The sequence below is a fragment of the Eublepharis macularius genome, chromosome 3 (genome assembly GCF_028583425.1).
Source record: "Eublepharis macularius isolate TG4126 chromosome 3, MPM_Emac_v1.0, whole genome shotgun sequence".
NCBI lineage: Eukaryota > Metazoa > Chordata > Lepidosauria > Squamata > Eublepharidae > Eublepharis > Eublepharis macularius.
The window spans coordinates 1,563,687-1,589,504 of NC_072792.1; the positions used below are offsets into that span (position 1 = coordinate 1,563,687).

The window sequence follows — 25,818 nt, forward strand, 5'->3', positions numbered from 1 at the left end:
CTTTTATTATATAATCTGCATACTATTAAAATTTAGCAAGTTTTTTCTTTAACCGATTGGGAGAGGAACTTGGCTACTGCTAAAGTAGTATTAAAACCCGCCCCTGCTAAAAGGAGCCTCAAATTATCCTCTATACTTCCTGGGTCCTGGATATAGGGCTTGATCCATCTGTCTCTTGCCGCGTTTAGAGTATTACATTCAAATAGACAGTGTTGAAGAGTGTCTATTTGGCCAGAGCCACATTGGCAGAGTCGCTCAGAATAGGGAACCCTATTTAAACGTCCCAGCAACTCTCCTGATGGAATGGCGTTCAATCTGGCTAACATAAATAATCATCGATAATGTGGAACTGTCAAGAAATCGAAGTAAGCTGGAAGAAATTGTGGCAGTGTTAAATCCAAATATATCAGTGAGCATACTCTACGTGCTCTTTTCATAGTATTTCTATAATCCAGTTCACTCAAACAACCTAAGATCAAGGAGAGAGCTGCTGAAGGCCCTTGTTCTTTCAGATTATGAGGGTTAATACCCAAGGCCTGGACACGGTTTTTGATCAATTTACTCCAAGGGCTTTGATAGGAATCGGTCTGTAGCAGGTGCAAGTAGCCATTTGATTCTGTGGAGAACAGGGTTTTAATCCAAAACCTAAAAGTTGCCACCCGTACCCGTGCTTCAAAGGACCTAAGTCCCAATTCTGCCCTCAATGATACTCTAGCTACACAGTTAGGGGCACCAGTAATTTCCCAAAGAAAATGATGGAGGAGGGAGTCAATCGATTCTCCACAGACTTCAACCCACACAGACTTCAACGACGGCAGCTGGGATGTATTGTCTGCCTTTAGAATTAAAAAAAAACACGAATTATTGCCTTGGTGGTTATACGCACTATGGTTCGAGCATTTCTAATGTGAGCTGTCCAAGACATGTTTGAGCAGAAATAAATCCCAAGATATTTGAACATAGTAACTTGTTCAATAAGGTTTCCATTTACACGCCAAAGATGGTTCTTCTGGCGTAAGGATCTGGAGAACTGCATCACTTTGGATTTGTTGTAGTTTATAGTCAAGCCCTGTGAGGCACAATATTCAGCAAAGGACAGAAGTCGATGTAGACCCACTGGGGTTCTAGATAACAACACATTATTGTCAGCAAATAGTAATACTAGGATAGCGGTATTTGACAGTACAGGGGGATGGAACTGTTTATCATTTAGTTTGCAAGCCATGTCGTTACTATAGAGGTTAAACAGAGTAGAGGCCAGTAAACACCCTTGTCTCACTCCTTTCTGCAGAGGAAAAAGATTTGTCAAATGCCCTTCCGAACTACAACGGACCTGGGCAGCCGAGGGTTCATAAAGCCTTTGCATTAGCCACAGAAGTGTCCGGCCCATTGAAGTCTTCCCTAGTTTTTCCCATAAGCGCTTCCTTGGTATCGAATCAAAGGCTGTCTGTAGGTCTACAAAAGCCTACCAGGTGGTGTAATAATATACAATGGTCAATTGTCGATCGATCGCCCTTTTATAAAACCTGCCTGTTCAGGTTCTCAAGGAGATAGAAATATGAAAATACGCATCCTTCAAGTCAATCACAGCGAACCACGAACTGGGGGGTAACAGCATCATCACCACCTCCAGTGTGGTCATCCTGAACTTTTTCAACCTTACGCACCCATTAAGTTTTCTTAAGTCCAATATGGGCCTAACCAACTCCTCCATCTTTTTTCTCCACTAGGAAGAATTTTGAATAGAAACCCAACTGCCCATCCCGAGCTGGTACCTGCTGAACCACCCCTTTGCCTACGAGCACATGCAGTTCCTCCAACAGCTCAGCTCAAGAGGGAGGATTAGTAACACCAGGAAGATGTAGACATGGTAAGTACTGAAATTCGATTTTATACCCAAACTGAATTATGTCCAACACCTATACATCAGAGGTGACGAGGTACCAAGCTGGGTAGTAGGTACAAAACCTATCGCCAAAGGGTATCACCCTATCCAGGCCTAGTCACAATTGCTTCTGGCTATGCTGCAGTTCTTTCCCAGATCGCAGTTGGGAGCTATGCCTGGATCTATGCAGTGTTTTGAATTCGGAGAAGGTCCCCTGGTAAGCCTGGTAAAGGTGGTGTTGCAGATACGGGTACGCCTGGTAGGGCTGGTACTGTTACTGTCTCCCCTTGCAGTACTGTTGCTTGAATTGGGATTTGTTGGTCCCTTGCGAAGTCGGTGGGAAAATTCCATATGACCTAGCAGTCTGTTGGCCCCTTCACTTTTGCGAGAGGTACTTGTCTGTTTTTTCAGAAAACAAACACTTGCCCTCGAAGGGTAAGTCCTCCACCTTGTTCCTGATGTCGACAGGCAGTGCTGTGGACCTGAGCCACACATGATGTCTCAAAAGAATGGCTGACGTTAGTGACCTTGTTGCGGCATCCGCTGCATTCCTGCCTGCGTTGATCTGGTGCCGAGTGAGACAGAGTGCCTCTTCTCTGATGACCTTTGCCAGAGGACTTCTGGGAGTCTCTCATGGAATGAAGCTGCTCTGCCCCATAAGAAAATTTGGTATGCCCCCATCATGGCAGCATAATTGGTGATTTTGATGCCCAAGGCCAACAAGGCGTAGACTTTCCAGCCGAGCGCATCAAGCTTCCTCCTCTCTTTGACTGAAGGAGCAGTGTGCGTACCCTGACACTGTTTCGACTGCATTTCCTGAGTCACTAGAGAGGAAGGGGATGGGTGCAGAGAGAGGAATGGACAGGTCTCGGCTTTGGTTTTGTAAAGGGCCTCAGCCTTCTTTGTTGTAGAGGTGTTGGAGGCTGGTTTCTCAAACAGTGAGGTCATCATTTCCATGAACCCCTCAATAACCGGGAAGGTGATGCTAGAAGAAGCTCTAGAATATAGGTGCTGGAGAATCTTATCCTTAGGCTTTGGGTCAGTTGATGTGATATTGATCTCCAAAGCCTTCTCCATTCTCAGAAGCTGTTCTGAGTAGGAACAGTAGGGGAGATGTCCCCTGATGAGAACCCAGGTTCTTATCAGGGTAGGGTTCCGAAGGTCTGCTCAGGCTATCCCCTTTGTCGCCTAATTCCAGTTCCAGATCCTGCAACTGGAAGACCATTACTGACCCCTGGATGGAATGTGATCTTCTCCCCAGTTCCAAGTGGGCTCTCACAGAAAACTGGGACTCAGTATGGAATAGCTTGCCAACATCCACTCCACAGAGTGAAGAGAACTGCCGGTGGTACCATGGAGAGCAATTGTGTGAGCAGCAACAGTTCGATCTGCCAGAACAGTAGCTTTGTCTGGTCGAACGCTCTCTCAAAATCTCTCCCTCCTCAGATGATGATGAAGGGGATGGGAATCTGAGCCCAGGTGATGAGGTCCGTGGCAGATCCAAGACCTCCTCCTCAGGAGGATGGGGCTCCTTTCGTGACAAGTTCTTGTCAGGCTCCTTGCCATTGCTTGCCATTGCCTTGTGCTTGTGGCTGGATACTGCTTGGTTCTGTCTGTGGCATTCTCTCATTGGCTGAACGCAGTGCCTGGCTGCTGTTTCTGTTGGGCTAAGTTGCAAGAGTGTCCCTTGCTTGAGTTTGGTTTGGGTGGAATGGATGTGATTCTTTGGTGTGAAGTTGGTCCCCTTGTTTCACTTTGGTTCTGGGAGAATTCCATTCTCTTTGCTTCAGTTTGCTTCTAGTTGTAAGACTGTCCTTTGCTTCAGTTTGGTTTGGGTGATTCTCTGGTGTGATGTTTGTCCTCATAGGGAACCATGGAGAGTGGCTGGTCAGCCTGGTCAGGGGGCGCTGGGGATTAGGGGATGTCAGTTTGGTTCTGTTGGGCTTCCCCACGGATGAGCTTGCATTTGGGAGCACACCTTGGCTGTGGCATCCTTTCCCTGTGTGTATGTGCCCCTGAGAACAAACTTGGGAAAGTTCTCATCATTGGGAACAATGGAGAAAACAGGGTTAACATACCTGTAACTTATGTTCATCGAGTTCTTCTGTGCTGACACACAGGCGCAGGCCAGCCACCTGAGAATTCTTTATCGCTTCTATAGCTCCGAAGGGGCCGTTTGTCACGCGCCTCAGCGACCGTTTTCCCGCCCAAACGGTCACATGTCTTCCCAGCGACCAACGGCCCCTTCCCTCAGTTCTCCCTTGCCGCCGCCATCCAATACACATAGCCATAACCCTTTAAAACACCAATTTCGTTATAGTCATCATATTATCGTGCATTGGAATTCACAGCGGGGTAGGAGGGAGGGATGTGTGTCAGCACAGAAGAACTCGATGAACATAAGTTACAGGTATGTTAACCCTGTTTTCATCTTCGTTCTTCTGTGCCTCCACACATGGGAGAGTACCAAGCTTCACACAATAAGGAAGGTGGGGTGAAGTCCAACTCAATTTTATTATATAACACCAGTCCTAGTACCAGGACCAATAAATAAATAAAGCATTGTACACAATATTTAACTTGTTCAATAAATATACACATATATACATATATATACAAAGTGTCATTGTCAGTTATTACAACAAGAACCTCCAGCATCCCTTCAGGAAAACAGGGAGTGAAGGACAGCTTTGGCTACAGAAACCTCTTGCTCTGCATTGACATCCATAGCATAGTGTTTAACAAACGTGTCAGCAGAGGACCACGTAGCAGCGGCACACCCCTGATGAGTGCCAAAGAGGCTGCTTGAGACCGTGTGGAATGGGCTCTGACCTGCAGTGGGCAACCCACCCCAGCCAGAGAATAGGCCTTACTAATGGCCAACACAATCCACCATGACAGGGTCTGCGAAGATGCCCTGTGACCCTTGTCCTTGGCCCCGAAACAGACAAACAAGTGGGGACCATTACGGAAGTCCTTTGTCCTATCTAAATAGAAAGCTAAGGCCCTCTTTAAATCTAAGGTATGAAGGGCCCTTTCCCCTTTAGAAGATGGCTTTGGGGAAAACGCAGGCAGCGTAATTTCCTGCGACAGGTGAAAAGCAGACACCACCTTAGGCAGGAACTGAAGGCATGGCCGCAGGACCGCCCTATTACTGTGGAATAGGAGGAAGGGAGGGTCAGCCCTAAGTGCTGATAGTTCACTAACCCTTCTGGCAGACGTTACAGCCACCAGAAATGCCACCTTGTACGATAACATATCCAAGGGGCACGTAGCCAAAGGCTCGAAGGGAGGCAGCATCAGCCTCGACAACAGCAGAGACAGAGACCATTGAGGTACAGGAGGTGACACAGGGGGATAAAGATTAAACATCCCCTTCAAAAACTGGCGGGATTTACAGTGTGAGAATACCGTGCCACCGTCTACTTGGGCATGGAAGGCCGAAATAGCCGCAAGATGGACTTTGAGGTAACTCTTAAACCCTGCTCCCTCAACTGGCATAGATAATCAAATATGAGCCCCAGAGGGATACTGGCAGGCACCACTCCTTTATCAAGTGCCCAAGCCTCAAACCTACGCCACTTAGAAGCATAGGAGCGTCTAGTGGACGGCTTCCTGGCGTTCAGTAAGACCCTCTCCACCTGATCCGAAAACGCTACTGGTGGGGAACGATCCGCCAGGCCGACAGGTGTAGCTTCCTGGGGTCGTGATGGAACAGGCTCCCGTTCCGCAGGAGATCCTGCCGGGGAGGCAGACTCATATACGTCCGTTGGGACATCTGCAGGAGCTTGGGAAACCAAAGCTGCCTCGGCCAAAAGGGGGCCACAAGGATGCAATCCGTCCTGTCCTCCTCTATTTTGCACAGAACCCTGGGAATCAAGGGGAACGGTGGAAACATATAATGCAACCCTTGGGTCCACATAAACTGGAAGACATCGCTCCCTGCCCTCGAACAGAACCTCTGGGCCTTGGTGTTTGCTGCAGTCGCGAACAGATCTATGTCCGGTTGGCCCCACATCCGGAAGATCGGCCCAATGTACCCTACGTTCAGATCCCACTCGTGATCCAACAAGAGGACCCTGCTCAGGGCATCTGCCCGAGCATTGTCTGAACCTGCCACGTGTATAGCTCGAAGCATTACACCATTCCGAATTGCCCACTGCCAAATGAGCGTGGCCTCCCTGCAGAGAATCATAGATGCCGTGCCCCCTTGCTGATTTAGGTAGTACATGGCAGTCATGTTGTCCGTCTGCACCAACACCTGGCGATTTTGTAGCAGCGCTGCAAGGGACACAAGTGCAAAACGAATGGCTCTTAGTTCAAGCACATTAATATGGAGGTTCTTTTCCCTCTCAGACCATACATCTTGCACACATACATCACCACAATAGGCCCCCCATCCCAGCAGGGACGCGTCAGTGGTCACTGTAACGTCAGGATGCTGGTAGCCAAACAAGGTCCCCTTAAACAAGTTGTCATCAGACAGCCACCAGTCAAAGGAGGATAGAATAACCCTAGGGATGGAGTGTTTGAGAGACGGAGGGTGTTGCATAGCATTGTACCTACGTACAAACCAGTTTTGGAGCGGACGCATATGGAGTCTAGCAAAGGGGACCACAGAGGTGGCTGCCGCCATATGACCCAGCAAACACTGGATGGAGCGGACGGACTGGAACTGTTTCCGCTTGAACATGGACACAAGACCCTTCAAGGACTTAGCCCTCTCAAGGGGGAGTAGTGCCTTACCCTCTACAGAGTCTAAAATTGCCCCAATATAGGAGACGTTACGGTTGGGCACCAGTTTAGATTTTTCAAAATTTACCAGGAGCCCCAAGCGTTTGCAAGTGCCCAGTACTAATTCTATGTCTTGCACCAGCTTAGCCTCTGAACCAGCCACGATGAGCCAGTCATCGAGGTAGGGAAAGATAGTACAACCCTCCTCCCGAAGGAAGGAGACCACAGGAGCCACACATTTGGTGAATACACGTGGCGCCGTGGATAGACCGAAGGGCAGCACCTTATACCTAGAGAAGAACCCCTTACAGATTCCTCATAGGCCATTTCTTCCACAGCACCCTTGGCCAAGAGCGACACTATTTCCGCATCTAACTCTGCCATAGTATTATTTACAGCCATTAGAGGTGAGGTACACTTAGGTTGTTCCAAAAATTCCAGCCCGTATCCCATATCAATGATCGTTAAGACCCATGAGTCAGATGTTATTGACTCCCAGTCAAAGATGAAAGGCCTAAGCCTTTCGGAGAAGTTCGGGGATGCGGCTGGATCGTCCCATCAATATTGCCTTCCAGGACCCTGCTGATCCTTCTGCTGGGCCACAGGTTGATGAGCACGAGGTTTGAAAGGCCTACGCCTCCTAGGCTGCTGGGCAGGAGTGTAGTGCCGCTGAGGGTAGGCAGGGTACTGCTGGTAAAAAGGCCGCTGTTGCTGGAACCTGCCCTGGTAGTGGTACGGCGCGTACCGTGCGGCGTACCGTGGTCTGGGCGCAGGTTTGTCCGCTGGTGCCAACCCCAAGGACCGTGCCGTCTGCCTGTCCTCTTTTTTCTTCTTGAGGGCTTCATCAGTCGTGGTGGAAAACAGGGAATCTCCTTCAAAAGGCAGGCCCTCGATCCTAGACCTCACCTCCTGCGATAGAGCCATTGACCTGAGCCAGGAGTGACATCTGAGGACCACTGCCGAAGCCATCCCACGCGCAGCAGTGTCGGCAGCATGGCTCCCAGCGTTCATCTGCTGCTGGGACAGCCGAACAGCCTCTGTCTGGAACAGGGACACCACAGCTTTTTTGTCAGGTGGCAAGTCCCCGACGTAGGACGCCAGCTTCTCCCATAAGTAAAGTTGATAGCCAGCCATGATCGTTTGGTAGTTGGCTATCCTGAGGCCTAGGGAGGAAAGAGAATACTGGCGCCTACCCAGTGCGTCGATTTTTCTGCCCTCCTTATCCGGTGGTGCGGAAGAGGGGCCCGACAGATGAGGCTAGATCTCCTCGGCGACCAATGAGGAGGGTGTCTTGCCAACGACTGCCAGGTGCCCTGCTTGATCTTGTACATCTGCTCTATTCTTTTTGATGTAGCAGGTTGGTCGCAGGGCACCTTCCACACCTTCTCCACGATCTCTTCTATTCCTTCCAGCATGGGGAAGCCCACTGTTGCCGGGTTGTCCCCGTAGATCCGACGCATGAGCTTATCCTTGGTCTGTGGCGTGGCCGAGGAGATATCCATCTCAAGGGCTTTAGCCATGCGTGCCATCTGGTCGGAGTAGATCCGAAGATCCTCGTAAGGGGAGCTGGTATTGGGCGCCACATTGTCGTCAGGGGACGGCTCCGACCACGACTCTGACCTATAGTCCCCGACACTCTCAGCCCCCTCCTCATCGGAACCAAGCACTGACTCGTCTCCCCGATAAGGTGGAGGCAGCCAACCCTGCCCTGAGGTGGATGGCCTCGGTTCCAACAACTCGAATCCAGCAGGGGCCCCCTTCCAGCGGCAATGGTAGGCCGGCGGGATGTAAGAGGCCTGTCGGTGCTGTGACTCCAGGGAGTGCCTGGAACTGACGCTCCCCGCCTCAGAACGGCGCCAGCTATGGGTGGAAGCTGCCGGGGACCGGAGCGCAGCTGGAGCAGGTGAAGGTCGGATCCGATGGTGGGTTGGCGGGCTTGGATCTGCGACCGGGGAATGATCACTAAGGATCACGATGTAAGCCCCCGGATCTGGTACCTCCTCCGGAGCCGGCGAGTCCAGATGAGGGGAAGGCGTGCGAGGAACCACCGGAACAGCTGTCTCAGTCGAAGCCCGCCGAGGTGACCAAGAGCACCAACGCTTAGCCTTCTTAGGCTTCTTGGAAGGCGGTTCCGAAGAGGGTCTCGGAACCGAAGCCCCTTTGTTGGACGGTCTCTTGTCGGATGGTCTTGTGCTCTGCTTCGGATCCGACCCCTTCTTCAGGGTCGGCTTCCCGGTGGCGAGCTGTGGTCTCGGCGCCGCACCAGCCGTTGGATCCGCCGATGGCCTCGGGTCCGCGCTCCTCGGTTCCGGGTCCGAAGCCCTCGGATCCGATCGAGTCGAAGAAGCGCTACGGGGCGGTCTCACCGATCCCTGCTCAGGAGAGGCTGCTCTCGACGCCGCAGCACTCGTCGGCCGAGATCTCGATGCCGACTTCACTGAAGCCACTGAGCCCGCTCGGGAACGCTTTTCAGCAGAGGGGCTAGGGCCAGCTGTGGGGGAAGGAGTACCCTCGGACATGACCTTCTGCCACAGGGAGGAGTTCAAGCGGGCCTTGCGCTCCTGCCGGGCCTTGTGGGTAAAGCCCTGGCAAATTTTGCAGGCCGAAACATTGTGGGTCTCCCCCAGGCAAAATAAACACAACTCATGGCCATCATTCTGGGCCATTTTTGTGTGGCACTGAATACAGTGCTCGAACAAAGCCTTGGAAGCCATAATAGGGTCGGGCAAGAGTAGTCAAACAGTCCGAATCTAATTACCGAGTCCAGAACAAGATCCAAATCAGAAAGACGAAGAGTAGTCAAGTCCGAAGTCCGAAGTCAAAAGCCAAATTCACCAGATCAAGTAAGAAAAAACCACTAAAGCACGGAGCTGCAAAGCAGACGTTCTCTCCAAGCGGCGGCAAGAAGAGAACTGAGGGAAGGGGCCGTTGGTCGCTGGGAAGACATGTGACCGTTTGGGCGGGAAACCGGTTGCTGAGGCGCGCGACAAACAGCCCCTTCGGAGCTAGAGAAGCGATAAAGAATTCTCCGGCGGCTGGCCTGCGCCTGCGCAGTCCCCATGTGTGGAGGCACAGAAGAACGAAGATGAACAGCTGGTTAGCCTGGTCAGGGGGTACTGAGGTTTGGGGGGAGTGTCAGTTTGGTTCTGTTATACTGTCTGGTGTAACTTTGGTATTACCAAACCAAATTTACCCATTTTTTTTATTTACACACCCCTAATGTAGAGATCTAGTGTGGCACTGCAACCACCAGGTGGGGTCCAAGTAAACTCCTTTTTCCTGTAGTGTTGGATGGATTGGAGAGATGGCAGTTGTTCAGAAACAGATTGTGAATTGTGTTGTGAAGATTCTGTCTGTCCATCCATGTTCTGTTCTGAAGCTGTATGAAAGCACTCCTTCAAATGCAGATGGCAAAAAAGGGAGAGGTGCTGGCCTAGGTTATTTTTTTGGAAAACACACGACGTAGTAGAGTAGAAATTATGAGAGTATATAGAAATGTAGACTATAGAGAACTATAGAGAACGAATACAAAAATAAGGAAAGGTTGGAGCTCTCAGGACGTCCTTGTATGCATTATGGAGGCAGGAAAAGAAGTGAGAGTGAACGGCACCATGCAGGAGGACACAAAGATGCAACAGCTTCCTGCCTCCAAAGGGATGATGTTTTGATATGATGTTTTCATGTTTTTATAATGTTTTTACTGTTTTAAGCTGTTGTTAAACCGCCCTGAGCCTGTCTGATGGGGAGGGCAGTCTAGAAATGTGATTAAATAAATAAATAAATAAATAAATAAATAAAAGGGGGTACTCAAAATTTAAAATTACACCCTCAGGTCCAGCTTAGAACATTAACACAATTAAATTGTCATTTCTAGCATCTTCACCACCATGGGCCCAAGAAAATTGTCTAACTTGTTGGAAGAAAATTGGACCCAGGCCTGAACAGACCTTTCCCTCATTACCTGACTGAGACCAGGCCTCTCCCAGTAATTTAGACCACAAGTGGAGTAACCATCTGAGGATATTCATTTATTTAAAACATTTTTACACTGCCTTTTTGCCCGGATAGGTTCCCCAAAGTGCAAGCATATTTCAACATTAAAAACATTTAAAATATAATATACATAAAATAATTCAGTAAAAACATACAAACACACTTAACACCAAAATCATGGAAGAGGGCCAATAACAGATGGTGGGAACACCCACAACAAGCTTCTCAAGATAACTGGAGTGAACTAGTAGGTTTATATGGGAGAAGGTGGTCTTTAATTTTAGTGACTGTTACATAATTTCATTGAGACATGATTTGCTATATTGCTTGTTAAATGTTTCATATTTTAGGCATTCTGTAGTCAGACACAGATAAAAAGTGCTTTGACAAGTATTTGAATAAAAGTCAATAAATCCATAGTAGTTTCTTACTGGAAACTGATGTTTTTACTGAAATAGAAGATGGAACTTGATTTCCTTCTTGACGAGGCTTCAAACTATAAAAACCAGGAAGAGAGATATAATTAAGTAAATGACTGTGGTTTGCACTGCTGTAAAGCTACTGTTGTCACAAGATAGGATTAACTCATTATTACATACTATTACATATCTTCATGTATGATTATGATAATTTAGCTATACACACACAAACTATTTTTACACATGAACTTACACTTTATATATTTTTGCAAGTGCTGAATCTGGGGCCTGAGTAAAAAGGGAATCTTACCTGTAGCTGATGCTTTTCTAGTGCTCATCTCTGTGTTTGGTGCCTGTGCAGTGCCCTGCTCCAATTGATAATCCCAGCCCATCTGCAGTATTTTGTCTTACTAGGATTCCTTGCTGTTAGATTCAAATGTTGCTATTATATTTTGTAATCCACCATTTGACTGATGTTATCCTAATTTTATAATCCAGTTATTGACTGGAAAATATATTGTAATCTTCCTTGAGCCCCAGTGAGAAAGGCAGGCTCATCATTCTCATCTGATTGTTGGCTGGTTGCAGGGAGACACAGATTCAAAAACGGGTGCTGTTTTTAAAAGGCATATGAATGGCAACAATGTTGCAAAGGAAGTTCAATATAGTTAAGTGTAAAGTGATATAGGCCGGAACAAAAAACTCAACAAACACACTAATAGGGTTTGAACTTACTGAGACTGAGAGGGAAAGAAACCTTGGAGTCATAGTGTACAGCTCAGTGAAAGTATCAACACAGAGTGCTGCAGCAGCCCCAAAGGCAAACTCTATGGTAGTCAGGGATTATAAGGAAAGGGACTGAAAATAAAACAGCCAACCGGAGAGCCAGTTTGGTGTAGTGGTTAAGGGCGCAGGACTCTAATCTGGAGAGCCGGGTTTGATTCCCCACTCCTCCTCCGCTTGAAGCCAGCTGGGTGACCTTGGGTCAGTCACAGCTCTCTCAGAGCTCTCTCTCAGCCCCACCCACCTCACAGGGTGTTTTGTTTTGGGGATAATAATGACATACTTTGTAAACCTCTCTGAGTGGCATTAAATTGTCCCGGAGGGCGGTATGTAAATTGAATGTTGTTGTTGTGATGATGATGATGATGATGATGATGATGATGATGATGATGATGATGATGATGTCCCTCTATACCTATGGGGAGGAGAAGTGGTGTGGTATAGCCCAATCTTGGCAGGTCTCAGAAACTTAAGCAGGAAGCAAAGAAGACTCTGCAGAGGAAGGCAAGGGAAAACTACCTCTACTTCTCTTTTTTTTTTTGGAAAGTTTTTTTTATTTTTTAATTACTAGTTCTACAAAAAGGAAAAAGTGGGAACAGGGAGAAGGGGAAGAAACAACACATAACAACACAAACACTACATCTACAAGTAATGCATTCCCTTCATACTGCAATTCTTTAACATTAAAACTTTGTAAAATGCTGTTAGATTGGTAGATCTTATAAAATACAAACTACAATCAGGATTAGGTCTTCTTCCCCCCTCTGGGTCTCGGTCGCAATTCTCTCTGAACAGCTACAGTCACTGTGCTCGTTCCCTCCTCCCCTCCCCCTTCAGGCTTGAAATCCTCTTCTTCTTGCTGGAACTCTTGATGTTTACACACAAAGTCCCTTAGCTGGTCTTCCGATGTTATCTTGTGAGCTTGATCTTTATAGCTAAACCAGATACCTTCCGGAAATAACCATTTGTATTTTATTTCACGTTTCCTCAGAAGGGCTGCAAACCTTTTATATTTAAATCTTCTTTTTTGAGCTAAAAATGGAACGTCCTTCAATATCTTAACCTTATTGCCCAGAAAGTCCAAGTCTGCACTGTATGAATTATATAGGATAGTGTCCCGAATCTTCTTAGATGAAAAGTCAATAATAATCTCGCGAGGCAGCTGACGCTTCGTTGCATATTTTGAAGAAGCCCGACGGACTTCCAAAATGGCCTTTTTAACTCTTCTTTAGTTGCCTTCGCGGGTATCGCCAAAAGTTCCGATGCCAGATCCTTTAAATTCTCATTTTCCTCCTCCTTCACATTCTGGAGACGCAATATTGTCTGAGCACGATCCACTTGCAACCCGATCAGTTAGTTCTCCAACAGCTTTAGTTCTTTGTTTGTTGCCCTCATGAGTGCTGCGTTTTCCCGAGCAGACTTTTCCACCCCCACCGCTGCTTCCTTAATGGTTTTCACTTCACTCTCAATTAAGCCAACCCTTTGATCAGTTTCGTTTAACTTGTCAACAAAGGGCTTTATGGCTTTGACGACCGACCGCTTTACTAGCTCCTCAAGAGACTCTCCTTTCCCCTGCAAATCAGCTGAGATGGATTTGCCCATAGCGGGGCTCTGCTTTTTCGTCGCCATCTTAGGGGGGGGGGGAATCCGCTAGCCAAGTTTCGAAACTCAGTGAGGGGGAAGAAATCCAAGCCTTCTTAGCTTCAAATCCCACCAATTCTTCACATATGCTTGTAGTAACAGAAGGGATTCGCTACTTACAGGTTTTCACCTTAAATCTGCTTTTTGCCGTTCTCCATGGCCCGGCGGCACGCGATGTGCTGCACAAGTCTGCCGGCCTCCATAGGAGCAAACGGGCAATTTACCCCCCGCATCGACTTCGGGGGGTTCTTCCCGTCACGCTCCGGACCCTGACACCCTCACTGGGAGTCTTGGGGGCTAACCTTCGCAGGTCAGCCGCCCGGTCAGGCTGCTCGGGCGCCTCCTCCCGGACCTGCGGAGAGGAGCATCCGACATGGCCGAGAAAATGAAACCGAATCCTGAAAACCACCTCTACTTCTCAGTTGCCTTGAAAGCCCCCCCCCCTGGGGTGGCCATACGTTAGTTGCAACTTGACAGCACATACATACAAATGCATGGTGTGGCCTCATTTGGAATTCTGTGTGCCAGAAAGGACATTACAGAGCTGGAGAAAGTACAGAAGAGGTCAGCCAAGATGATTGGGGGGGGGGGATTTGAGCACCTTTCCTATGAAGAAAGGGTGAAAAATCTGGGACTTTCAGTTTAGAAAAAAACAACTAAGGGGGGGAGAGACATGTTTATAAAATTATGCATGGTGTAGAGACAGCAAGCAGAGAACTTTTGTCCTCTGTCTCCAAAAACTAAACCCAATGAAGTTGGTAGATCAGAACTGACTAAACAAATTATTATTTTACTCATCAAGTGACTAAATTGTGAAAGTCGCTGCCAGAGTATATAGTGATGACCATAGACTAGTGCTGTTAAGAGAGAGTCTCTTAATTCTTCTTTACCGTGTTTCTCTCTGAAATCCATTTCTTCTCCTTTATTTAGGATGTGGAGTCAGTTTCTAAACAATTCCATTTTGATCAATGGAAACTTTTAAGAGAGGAGTGGGAAGGGGGGCTCGGCAAATTTTCAGAATTCCAGTCTGTAGGTGCTCAGAGGCAATCAATGTCTTCCCAAACTTTCCTATCCTCTGGCAAGAGTACTTCAGCAATGGTTGAAGTTGCAAAACGGTCACTGATTTCTCTTCAAAGAGTAATGAAATAGAAATCTTCCTCTTAAGAGCGAAGAAAAAAGAGCAAGAGGAATCAATGTGTATATCCAAACAAGTGAATTTGGGGAAAGAAATTCCCCTCCCCATAACAATGCTATCACATGCGAAAATGACTTTAAAAGGGCGCAAGACACATTCACAGAGGTTAGATCTCTTTGTAGCTATTAACCATGGAAACTAAAAGGAAACTTCACATTCAAAAGCAGTAAACTTCTGAATACAATTGCCAGGAAGCAACATCAGGGGAAGGCCTTGGCCTGTAAGCCCTTTTGTTGGTCCTCCAGAGGAACTGGCTGGCCACTGTGTAAGACGAGTGGCTGGACTAGACGGACCCCCACTGGTCTGGCCCACATGGCTCTTCTGACATTCTTATGAAACGCAAATTCTTCTTTTGTATAGAGCTTTATAGGCTTTTTAAAAATTATATTCTCCCTGATCAGGAGCCAAAGCAGCTACTGTTTTAATGATTAATGATTACTGTCCTTATAGCCTAAAGAGAGGAAGTGAGCCCGGATTACATGATTTCATTTGCAAGCACACCTAATCAAAGGAACACATTTCAAAATTTTGTGTTATGAACCCCTCAGACCAGCCCAGTGACTCTGCCTCGGAGTCCTCAGGGTCGGAGCCAGAGGAGTCATGGGCTGGGGGTGGCTGAGGAGGTCCAGGGGGGGGGACCAGAGAGGGGCCAGCACTGCAGAGGCACCATCGGCAGCAGAGGCCACCAAGCCACAGCCTGAAAAGGAAGCCTTGCCACCAGCCCAAGATACCTGCCAGGCCTCTGCCAGGCAGAACACGAACTCATACAATGGTAGTGAGCTTTTGCTCAATAGAAATGGCGTAACTGAGGATCACAATGAAGGGGAGGATGGCACGAGTTAAACTGTGGTGCCAAAAAAAGCTGGTCATACATTTAGATTAACACTGATGTGCCCTGTACTCAGGTGTTTTAACCTCAAGAACACCCTTCCTCTTAGTTACAGACAGCAGTACGACAGAACAGTCAGAGCATGAGGGTGGCTGTGAATTAAAAAGGCAATTCTTCTTTGCTTTATCCCAAGGAGTCACATCAGAGGCCTACATTTAAATCTACATTTAAATATTCAATGCCCAACTTTAATAACAGAAATAAAATGTGCAAACTTATTTACATAGCAAAACATTACACCATGTCCAACATGCTTTGCATCAATTTTTTTGTTATCCTGGCCCTATTGAATTATTATTGACTCATCCTATTGATTGCATTGATTTACAACGTGTAGTCTGCTTTGAGTCTTGGCGAGAATGGCAAAGTAAATATAAAGTAAAAGTAAAAATATAAAGTATAAAGTAAATAAATAGTGACTGAGCCTTAAAATGGAATTTTTGGTTATCTGCAAAAACCATGAGCTTTTTTTGCAGTCTTTTCTCTGGTCCATCCCAGTATTCTCCCATTTTCTACCCACTCCACTTCTACATAAAACATGCAGATATTCTCGACCTTTGTTGATGGGCTTTTAACTTTTTCTGTCTGGTAATATATTTCTCTTAACCGTAGCCCATATAAGAATATAGTTCATAAACATGATTCAAAATGTAATGTCATGTTAATAATTAAATTGCTGCTTACTGTTGCTGATGTTGTATATACTGCATTTGCTGCGCTGCTTTCCAATATCCTTCCAGTTTTGCAATCTGTACAGAATAAATGAACTGTTTCAGTAAGGAGAGCTTTCCTTTTCTGATTTGTAATCCACAGCCCACTTATTCTGAAAAAAAATCTCACCGCCTTTCTATTTAAAAACCCTAACATTGTGCTCAGAGGCCGCCTGCGCCTAACTTCTAACTTCATGGAAATACAGGAGACTGGTTTGGTGGTATTAGTACGTCCTGCTCCCAACCCAGCCATCTTAAGGAAACCAGACGGAAAACAAATTATCACTTCTTCAGAAGTACTTTTCTTCCTGTGTTCTCTCTGATATTTAAAACAGACTCTTGGGCTAAGAGGGGTAAAATTAAGTAAGAGAACAGAAGAGGCAACATTATTTAGCTTATAACAATAAATGAGAAGAACAGTTTTGAAAAACAATCCTATGCTTTTCAAATTCTGCTGGGAGATGGAGGGAACAGGAAGAATGGATTCTTGAGTGGAAGAGAACATACTGTATATTTTCTCTTTTTGCAGTTTCTTGGCCACTGGCATCAGCGTTTATAACAGTACTGAGTTTCTAACATGTGTGGAAAATATGCCATCGCTGTAAATGGTGAAGAGGGCGCAGTTGGCCCACCCCATTCAGCCGCAGAAAGAGAAGGTGGACCCTCTGGAACCGCCTAGTGGGGATCTGCAGTGGGAGGGGGGAGCTAATGGACATAGGAGCAACCTTGTATATGAGCGCTGGCACCTGTTTAAAATCAAAACAGCACTGCCTATTACTATGCCTCCAATGTTCTTCAGCTGCAAAATGGCCACATACGCTACAAATATGTGTACAATATAGTGCACACATGTGTATTACATATGTATTTGTCTTGCCCCACTGCTTTTCTCATCTCAAAGCCTGTCTGCATGAAGTATTTGTTCTTGTTTTCTGCTTCTGGTACGTGTGAGCCTGAATCACGTTGGCCATCAGCCAGGTCATACTGCTCAGCTACTGGAGTCCATCCACAGCCCCACCTATTGACGCAAAGGAGTGTACCACTTGCATACAGGACATGTTGGAAGCTATAGAATGATCTCATTGTCACACGAGACATTTAATGAAATGTTCCTACTAATGTGTTGATTATTAAAAGATATTATATTTTAGTAATACAATGCTAAAAATGCAAATGCAGTTGCAGTCCCATTTTCCAAACTTTCCCCAAAACATTTCAAAGCAATGAGTCATTATGGGTACCTTTCCTCTATAGTAAGTTAATAAATGCCCTCTGTGTTTTTCCTGGAATTGTGAAATCTAAAAATTAAGAAAAAAGTGTGATTAAAATGTTAACATAATTTTTATACAAACGTTACAGTACAAGCACCACCCCCAAAGCCTAAACCTAATGCTATGTGATTTTTAGGACCTTAAATTCCAGGGTTGCAATCTAGCTCTGAGCCTCCCGTGCCATGTTCTGTGATCTCACTACTGGTCATGGTTAGGTCATTAATATCAAGCTGAAGGCTTCCCATTCTTGGATCATCCCACAGACAGCTATTTCTCAGGTCTCCACACAGGGCAGAACACAAGCATCTTCTGAGATCCAACCTAATTGTTACTGAATGCAAGTGGGGCGAAAGGGCCCCAAGGCTGGTTCAGATAAAAAATACATACAGCATTGGAGACTTAAGTCCAGCTGTTAGGAGTCAGGCTCCATCCTCATACTAAAAGGGCAGAGTATAGATCTAGACTATCATAAACCCCTTGCCAGAAGTCCCAGATACTGCCTGGGCCCAGGCAAAGTGGATGCCAACCGGACTAGAGACTGGAAAGTTACCAAGACGTGAGTCATAGGGGTATGACTGGCTGAACGGCCCCCACACCCCGTAGAGAAACAGAGATAATGAGGCTTCCAGAGGAGACTCCCAGCTTAATCCCATCAACTCCCTTCCATGCTTCCCCTTACCCACCAAACCTAATCAGGCCATTCAGTGAACCTGATAACCTTCCTGTCCAACACTTATCAGGTCATCAAGTAATATTTTTACCTATATTCCAGCGCAGATAGTCATATCGCACGCCCTTCCCAACTTATTTTTCCACTTCCAGGCTAGCCATTAAGGTATTGTTTTTGGAAGCAAGATCACAAAATCACAGTGTTGGAAGGGGCCATACCGACCTTCTAGTCCAACCCCCTGCCCAATGCAGGATGAGCCTAAAGCATCCCCGACAAATATTCATCCAGCTTCCTCTTGAAAACTGCCAGTGAAGGGAACCTCACCCAGGCCCGGCATGCCCATTGAGGCCAGGTAGGCGGTGGCCTCAGGCGTGAGGGCACTGGAGAGGCGCTGGAGGGGGTGTCGGGGGCGGAGGCGCGCGCAGCAGAGCTGGCGTGACTGGGCTGCAGCTGCTGCTGCAGCCAGCCAGCTCCGTGCCGCCGCCACACGCCCCAGCTGGGTGCAGAAGCCGCGAGCACGGTGCAGCCTTTGCGTGCCTCCCCAGCAGCAACTGGTGGCTTCTGCGCCTGGCTGGGGCATGTGGTGGTGGTGGCGGCAGCGGCACAGGGCTGGATGGCTGCAGCCAGCCACGCCAGCTCCGCTGCATGCTCCTCCGCCCCCACACACCCCAGCTGGGCACAGAAGCCACGAGCACGGAGCAGCCTCCATGCAGAGCACGGAGCAGCCTCTGCGCGCCACCCCAGCAGCAGCTCACGGCTTCTGCGCCTGGCTGGGGCATGTGGCAGCGGCGGTGGCACAGGGCTGGATGGCTGCAGAAGCAGCTGCAGCCAGCCACGCCAGCTCCACTGCACGCTCCTCCGCCCCCACACACCCCAGCTGGGCGCAGAAGCCGCAAGCTGCTGCTGGGGCGGCATGCAGAGCACGGAGCAGCTTCCGCATGCTGCCCCAGCCATCCTGTGCTGCATGATGACGTCGTCGTATGATGATGTCATCACGCAGTCCGTGGCATGCCTGTACGCTCTGCACAAGCGTGCACAAGTGGCCGCAGGCGCCTGAAACTCTGACACCGGCCCTGACCTCACCACCTCCCTAGGCAGCTGATTCCACCTTCGAAATACTCTGACTGTGAAATTTTTTTTCCTAATATCCAGCCAGTACCTTTCTGCATGTAATTTAAGCCCGCTGCTTCAAGTCCTATCCTCTGCTGCTAACCGGAACAGTTCTTTGCCCTCCTTCAAATGACAGCCAAAAAAGAGGTCTCCAAGGGGGAGACCAAGGGGGGCAAGAACAAAGACTCCAAAGATGGATGCTTTCATTGCTGTAATTTGTCAGACACTTCCAATTTATTTGAGTGAATGGTTACATTTATTGCATAGCCCCTGAGAAAGCTGTATACGCGAAACAATATTCGCTAGCGTGTTGTCGGGCTTGTATCCTTGGAACGGATGTCTCCATTCACACGACATACGTTAGAGGCTCGACCTGGAATTGAAGCACGAACTTCGCCTGATTTCATTCCTCACTGTGATTGTAAGCTCCTGAGGACTCAGTTCTTGATAGTATTTTGGGGTCAGGCTTTATACCTTTGCTTATAGTTTCAGCTGGGCATTTTGCAGCCTCTTTGCCTACGAGAAACGTCTGGATTCTATTATTGCATTGTGGTTTAGTGGAAATGAACATTGGATTGTTTTGATATTTACTGTGTCTGTGATATAGATCTTTGTTATATGCATTCTATTTCATTGTGTGTAATTGTACGTTAACTGTATTTATGTTTAATTATCAGTAGCATTATGCACTTTTCTTATCCTTTAATTATAATAATATTGTAGAATAATTGTATTTGTGGAGGGAGTCTTTGTTTGTTCTCCTTCAAATGACAGCCTTTCAAATATTTAAAGTGAGCAATCATGTCCCCCCTCAACCTCCTCTTCTCCAAACTAAACATTCCCAAGGCCCTCAGCCTTTCCTCGTAGGGCTCAGTCTCCAGACCCCTGATCATCCTCGTCACTCTCCTCTGCACCCTCTCGATTTTGTCCACATCCTTTTTGAAGTGAGGCCTCCAGAACTGCACACAGTACTCCAGGTGTGGCCTAACCAAGGCAGTATAGAGAGGGACTATGACCTCCTGCGATTTCGATGCTATGGCCCCTTTGATACAACCCAAGATTGAGCTTGCCTTTTTTGCCATCACATCACACTGACTGTTCATATTTAGTTTAAAAGTCCACTCGTACTCCAAGATCACTTTCGCATACACTACCATCCAGAAGTGTATCCCCCATCCAGTATTTGTGCTTCACATTTTTGTGGCCCAAATATAATACTGCACACTTATCTATGTTGCATTGCATCCTGTTCACAACCGCCCACTTCTCCAGAGTATTCAGGTCTTGTTGAATTTTAACTCTATCTTCTTGGGTGTTTCCCACTCCTCCCAATTTGGTATCATCAACAAATTTAATGAGCGGCCCTTCCACTCCTTCATCCAGATCACTGATAAAAATACTGAAAAGTAACCCTATCCCAAAACCAAGCCCTGCGGCACCCCACTGGACAGCTCCCTCCAATCTGATGAAACGCCATTGACCACCACTCTTTGGGTGCAGTCCTCTAACCAGTTCCCTATCCACTGAACTGTCCTATAGTCCAGTCTGAAGTTTTCCAGTTTACCCATTAGAATGTCATGGAGAACCTTATCAAAAGCTTTACTGAAATCCAGGTAAATCATGTCAACAGAGTTCCCACAATCCAGTAAGCTTGTCACTTGATCAAAGAAGGAAACCAGGTTGGTCTGACAAGATCTGTTGGGGACAAAACCATGTTGACTTCCCCGGATTACTAAGTGCTCCTTCAGATACTTACAGATCAATCCCTTTAAAATCTGCTCTAATATCTTCCCAGCAACAGAAGTCAGACTGACCGGCCTGTAGTTACCCGGGTCATCCTCCTTCCCTTTCTTAAAGATTGGCATAACATTCGCTCTTCTCCAATCTTGTGGCACATCCCCAGTCCTCCAGGAGGCCTTGAAGATGATGGACAAGAGTTCTGCAAGTTCTCTAGAAAGTTCTTTGAGCACTCTTGGGTGCACCCCATCTGGCTCAGGGGATCTCTGTTCATCCAGTGCAGCCAGATGCCTCTCCACTACCTCTCTGTCAATGTCAACTAGCCCCCCAGGTGTCCTGTCGTGTCTACTACCATCTCTAGATGGGCTCAAGTTCTTCAGGGAGAAAACAAGAGGCAAAAAAGTCATTAAGCCTGTCTGCTTTTTCTCTTTCATCCCTTCCACTCCCAACAGCAGTCCAATTGCCTCTTTTACCTTGTGTTTGCTTCTCACATCTGTAGAAGTTTTCCTTATTGTAGCGAGCCTGCCTGGCCAGACCCAGCTCATACTGAGCTTTGGCTTCTCTGATGGCTGATCTGCAGTACCTAGTAACCCTCATATATTCCTCTTTAGAGGTCAGTCCTCCTCTCCATTTCCTGAACATTTCCTTTTTCTCCCTTAGCTTATTCTGGAGCTCTCTGTTCATCCATATCGGTTTCTTGGAGCCCTTACCATGTTTCCATCTTGCTGGAATAGTGAGGGCTTGAGCTTGCAAAAGCTCATGTTTGAGAAGAGCCCACCCTTCACTCGCTCCTTTCCCTTCCAGCACACTCCCCCATGGAATGGCTCTCATCAAGCCTCTGAGTTCATTGAAGTCGGCCCTACAAAAACCTAACCTACGAGTCTGGCTATGAACTTCCTTGGTCCCCCACAGCAACTGGAATTCAAGGAGGACATGGTCACTTCCCCCTAAGGTCCCCATCACTTTCACCCCATCTATCAATTCTTCCCTGTTGATTAATATCAAGTCTAGTATGGCCGAGCCCCTTGTAGGTTCCTCCACCTTTTGAAAAAGGAAGTTATCGGCCAGGCAAGTCAGGAAGTTGCTCCCGGCAAGCAACACATCTCTTGGAGTAGGGGTTCTGGCCTGGACACACGATGTTCCATAACCCTGAGCAGAGAGTCCCTGATGACCACCACCTTCCACTTCTGTGTGGCCCCATGCCATCTTCACTCCCTCCTCCATGTTTTTGTGGTTCTCCTTCCACTCTCCTCTCCGTCACCATTTCAAGCACCTCAAAGCGATTCTTGAACTCCAGTGGAACAGAGCGTCGCCTTAGTCCATATCTTCCGGTTTGTACTGCAGAACTGAGTGGAGGCTCAGAAGGAAGATCAACTCTTCCTTCTTCTCTTGGACTTATTTCTTCATGCTTGTGCAGAGCCCCCAGGCTCTTCTCAATTAAATCCTCCCCTTCCTTGATTTCCTGAAGGGCGGTGATCCTTTCCTCCAGGCTCTGAATCTTCTCCTCCAAAAGCCTGACCAGCTTACACTTCTGATAAGTGAAGTCCAGCTTCTCTTCCGGGAGGAAAACAAACATGGCACTGGAAGGGGGCCTTCTGTCGCCATCATTGCCTTCCAAGTATATTCCAAGAGCACTTTTCTAGCTGCAGGTCCCTTTCCTTCTCAGAGATGTCTGTTTTGCTGCAAGGTACATTTTGCTCTATAACTGGGGCTGTCCAGCCATTTGAGAGAGGGGGGGGGAGAGAGAGAGATGTTTTGCTGCTGTTCCCACAGACTGGTAAATATTACCCCGGTCCCAATTAGTCTCCCACTTTCCTCCTTGTTTTCTAGGTAGCCTTATATGTATGCTGTGTCTGGTCTGTGCTTGCTTGCTTTTTATTCCTTTAAATAAAGAAACCTTTTCTGTTATACATCAATATATATATATTTATCCTGGTATATATAGGTGGATATTTCCCAGTAACCCCCCCCCCCTCGCTGCAGCTCCTTTATTCTAATTCACCCAACTCACAAGGGGATCCCCCCCTTTGGGTAAAAAAGCCTCCCCCCCACACACACACACATTGCTGTTCCAAGTTAAATCAGGCCCTGGCACAGTTGGGAACCTTGGCAACCCAACATCACATTTGGATGTGCAAAGATCAAAGTCGGAGTGGCAATCAACCGCAAAGTTCCACCTGTCTCCTGGGCTGAAATCCAATCCTGGGGATTCTGCACCAAGCAAGCCCCAGAAACTGGCCAGCCAATCAGGGGCCCTGGAACTTCACTGGATCACCTCAGCTTAAAAGGGGGAGCATTGATACATTTTTCTTCGGACAGCCTTGGATGTGGGCATAAGCTGAGTTGGGCTTTTCTTCTGGGCTTTTTACTTAGGACTTGGGGGCAGGAAGGGCTTGGGGCTTGTTTTAGGGAGTTAAGCACCCAGTAAAGAGCCCTTCCAAATCTAACTTTTCTGGTATTGCTTCTGAGGCCAGACTCTCTGAAAGTTTAAAAGAGTGGCCTAGTGCTTGAGTAGAAGTCTGTCAGCAGTGGCAGAGAGGTTACAAATGAACCTTAAATGCTGAGGAGCCCTGTCTGGAGGAACAGCATTAATTTCTCTCCTCAATGTTTGTGTTGTTAACTTAAGATGCAGGTTCAACCAGTTAACTTACAGTGAGGAAAAAGCATAATCTCTGGGAAGTGGGGTTGAGAGCCAATGGTACATTTGTGCTTATTACTCATTTCACACTATATCTTTGACTGTTTCTACAACTTATTTCCTGTAAATAAATCTTTGTGTCCTTGTTGCAGACTCACACAGGCAGCAGGCAAGGGAAAACTCCCAAGTTGTCTGAGCAGGACAAATCACGGTTCCAAGGTTCTGGTAACCAATTAGGCAACGCTCACAGCTTCAAGTCCAAAGGGCATTCCAGAAACAAGTCCACAAGAGCAGGCCAAGATCAGAGACAAGGGAATCAGTTCCAAATACAGCAGCAAGGTCCATAGTAAGCGGACATGTTGCTTCCACACAGCCACTCCCTTCTCTGCTGCTTTTAAGCTCACATTGTTCAGCCGCTTGTGCTGCATCCTGCACCTGCCAGTTGTCTCAGTCCTGCTCCTGCAAGCACTCTTCATCACTGTTGATGCTGGGCCGGTGCTGTGCTGCTAGCCTGGCACTGCACCTTCTGGCTTGAGGGGCTCTCCTAGCCCTCCTCTGACGGCGCTCCTGAGGATCTGGTGATAAAGGGGGAGAGCTGGCTGGTGCCTGGCTCTCTGCTGCTGGCCCAGGGCTGGGAAGCCGAGGGACCGATGTGCTGGGGCCTGGCTGTGGAGCCACATCTGATCCTTCAGAGACTGCCTCCTCCTGCAGTGCCTCTGCCACTGGCTGTGGATCTGGGTCAGGTTCGCCAGCTGCCTCTCCCTCAGAAGAGTCCTCCGAGTCTCTCTGCTCCGCTGGGCCGGGTTGGTCCATGACACTTTGGTTGTTGTTGTTCTGTTCCAGCTGTGGGTAGTCTGTCTAGTCAAAGAGCTGTGGGAAAGGGGTTTCTGTCTAATCACCTCACTATCAAGTACCACATTATTAGGGTCATGACTACAAGTCCTTTAGGGAACACAAAGCTATGCACTATCGTCCAGTTAATAAAAGCTTGTGTATTCCTTTTTTTGATGTTGTGGTGGCTGGAGTTTAACCGGAAGGAGAGGCCAGAGTGTGGGGATAAGCGGACAGCACCAGAGAGCCCTTTACCTCAGAGGTCTCGTCCTCAGCTCTCCTTCCCTCTCCTTCCTCATCACCTCAGGGCTGCACTGCACATAAAAATCAGTGGTGGCGGCCAAAACCGTGCAGTCATGACAGGTAACAAAAATGGGGACCACTAGGTGCTAGCTGTCACAACTAGGTTAACTTACTCCTCATGGAACGGACTGAGTCGCTCTTGGAGATCACCTCTCTTCACAGTGGGAATCTCTTGTGGAGTTCCCCAGGGTGCAATCTTATCCCCCATGTTCTTCAACCTGTACGTAAAGCTTTTAGGATAAATAATTCATAGCTATGGAACAGAATTCATCAATATATGAAGGGCACCCAGCTCTGTCTCACTGTCCAAATCCCTTGGGGATACAGTAGAGGCCCTCAGCTGCAGCCCCACAGCTGTGGTGAAATGGCCAAAAGTGAACAAACTGAAAATGAACAGACAAGATGGAAGTGATGCTGGCTGGGAAGGCAGAAATACTGAATGACATTGTGGTTATACTGGATCCCGCATTGCTGCTAGAGAAGCAAGAAAAGTCATCTGCAAAACAAGGCTTTCTCCCAACTCAGACTTGCCTGGAAAATGGCCCCTACCTTGACATGGCTCAACTGGCTACATGGATCCACTCCACGGTAACACTGAGACTAGACTTGGCTACTGTTTGAGTTGCCCAATGTAATCCAAATCCTGATCAGTTCATAATCTGATTGTGTGTCTAACAAAGTGTGTTTTACTGCTGAATAGGTTTGAGTGGGAACTAGAGAAGTTTTTGGTTAAGATATGCTATAGTATCTATGCCTCCTTATTATGACAAAGGGAACTTTGTCTCTTAAAAGCTCATACCCTGGAAATCTAGTTAGTCTCTAAGGTACTACTGGAATGAATTTATCAACATTTGAACTTATCACATAAAGTTCTTATCACAACTGTGTATGGCCTTTTTAAAGATATTTGGAACCTTTTATAGGAGCTTATATTTGCCAACATGGTTTTTGTTTGCCAGCATTATTTCCTTTTTTCTTTTTTTGTTTTGCACCAATAAATATAAATTTT

General features: G+C 47.3%; 1 protein-coding gene across 4 annotated transcripts in view; it reads right to left on the minus strand.

Annotated features, from left to right (window-relative positions):
* Positions 1-25,818, minus strand: part of RNF212 (ring finger protein 212) — a 70,356-nt gene that overhangs the window by 39,792 nt on the left and 4,746 nt on the right. For 3 of the 4 annotated variants that reach the window (XM_054974671.1, XM_054974670.1, XM_054974669.1), the window contains 3 exons: positions 17,491-17,547; positions 16,224-16,288; positions 11,044-11,108 (listed from right to left, as the gene is read on the minus strand). In XM_054974671.1, the coding sequence (XP_054830646.1) occupies positions 11,044-11,108; positions 16,224-16,288; positions 17,491-17,547 (187 nt within the window). The remainder of the gene's footprint in view (positions 1-11,043; positions 11,109-16,223; positions 16,289-17,490; positions 17,548-25,818) is intronic. The other variant, XR_008596700.1, reaches the window with a different exon arrangement.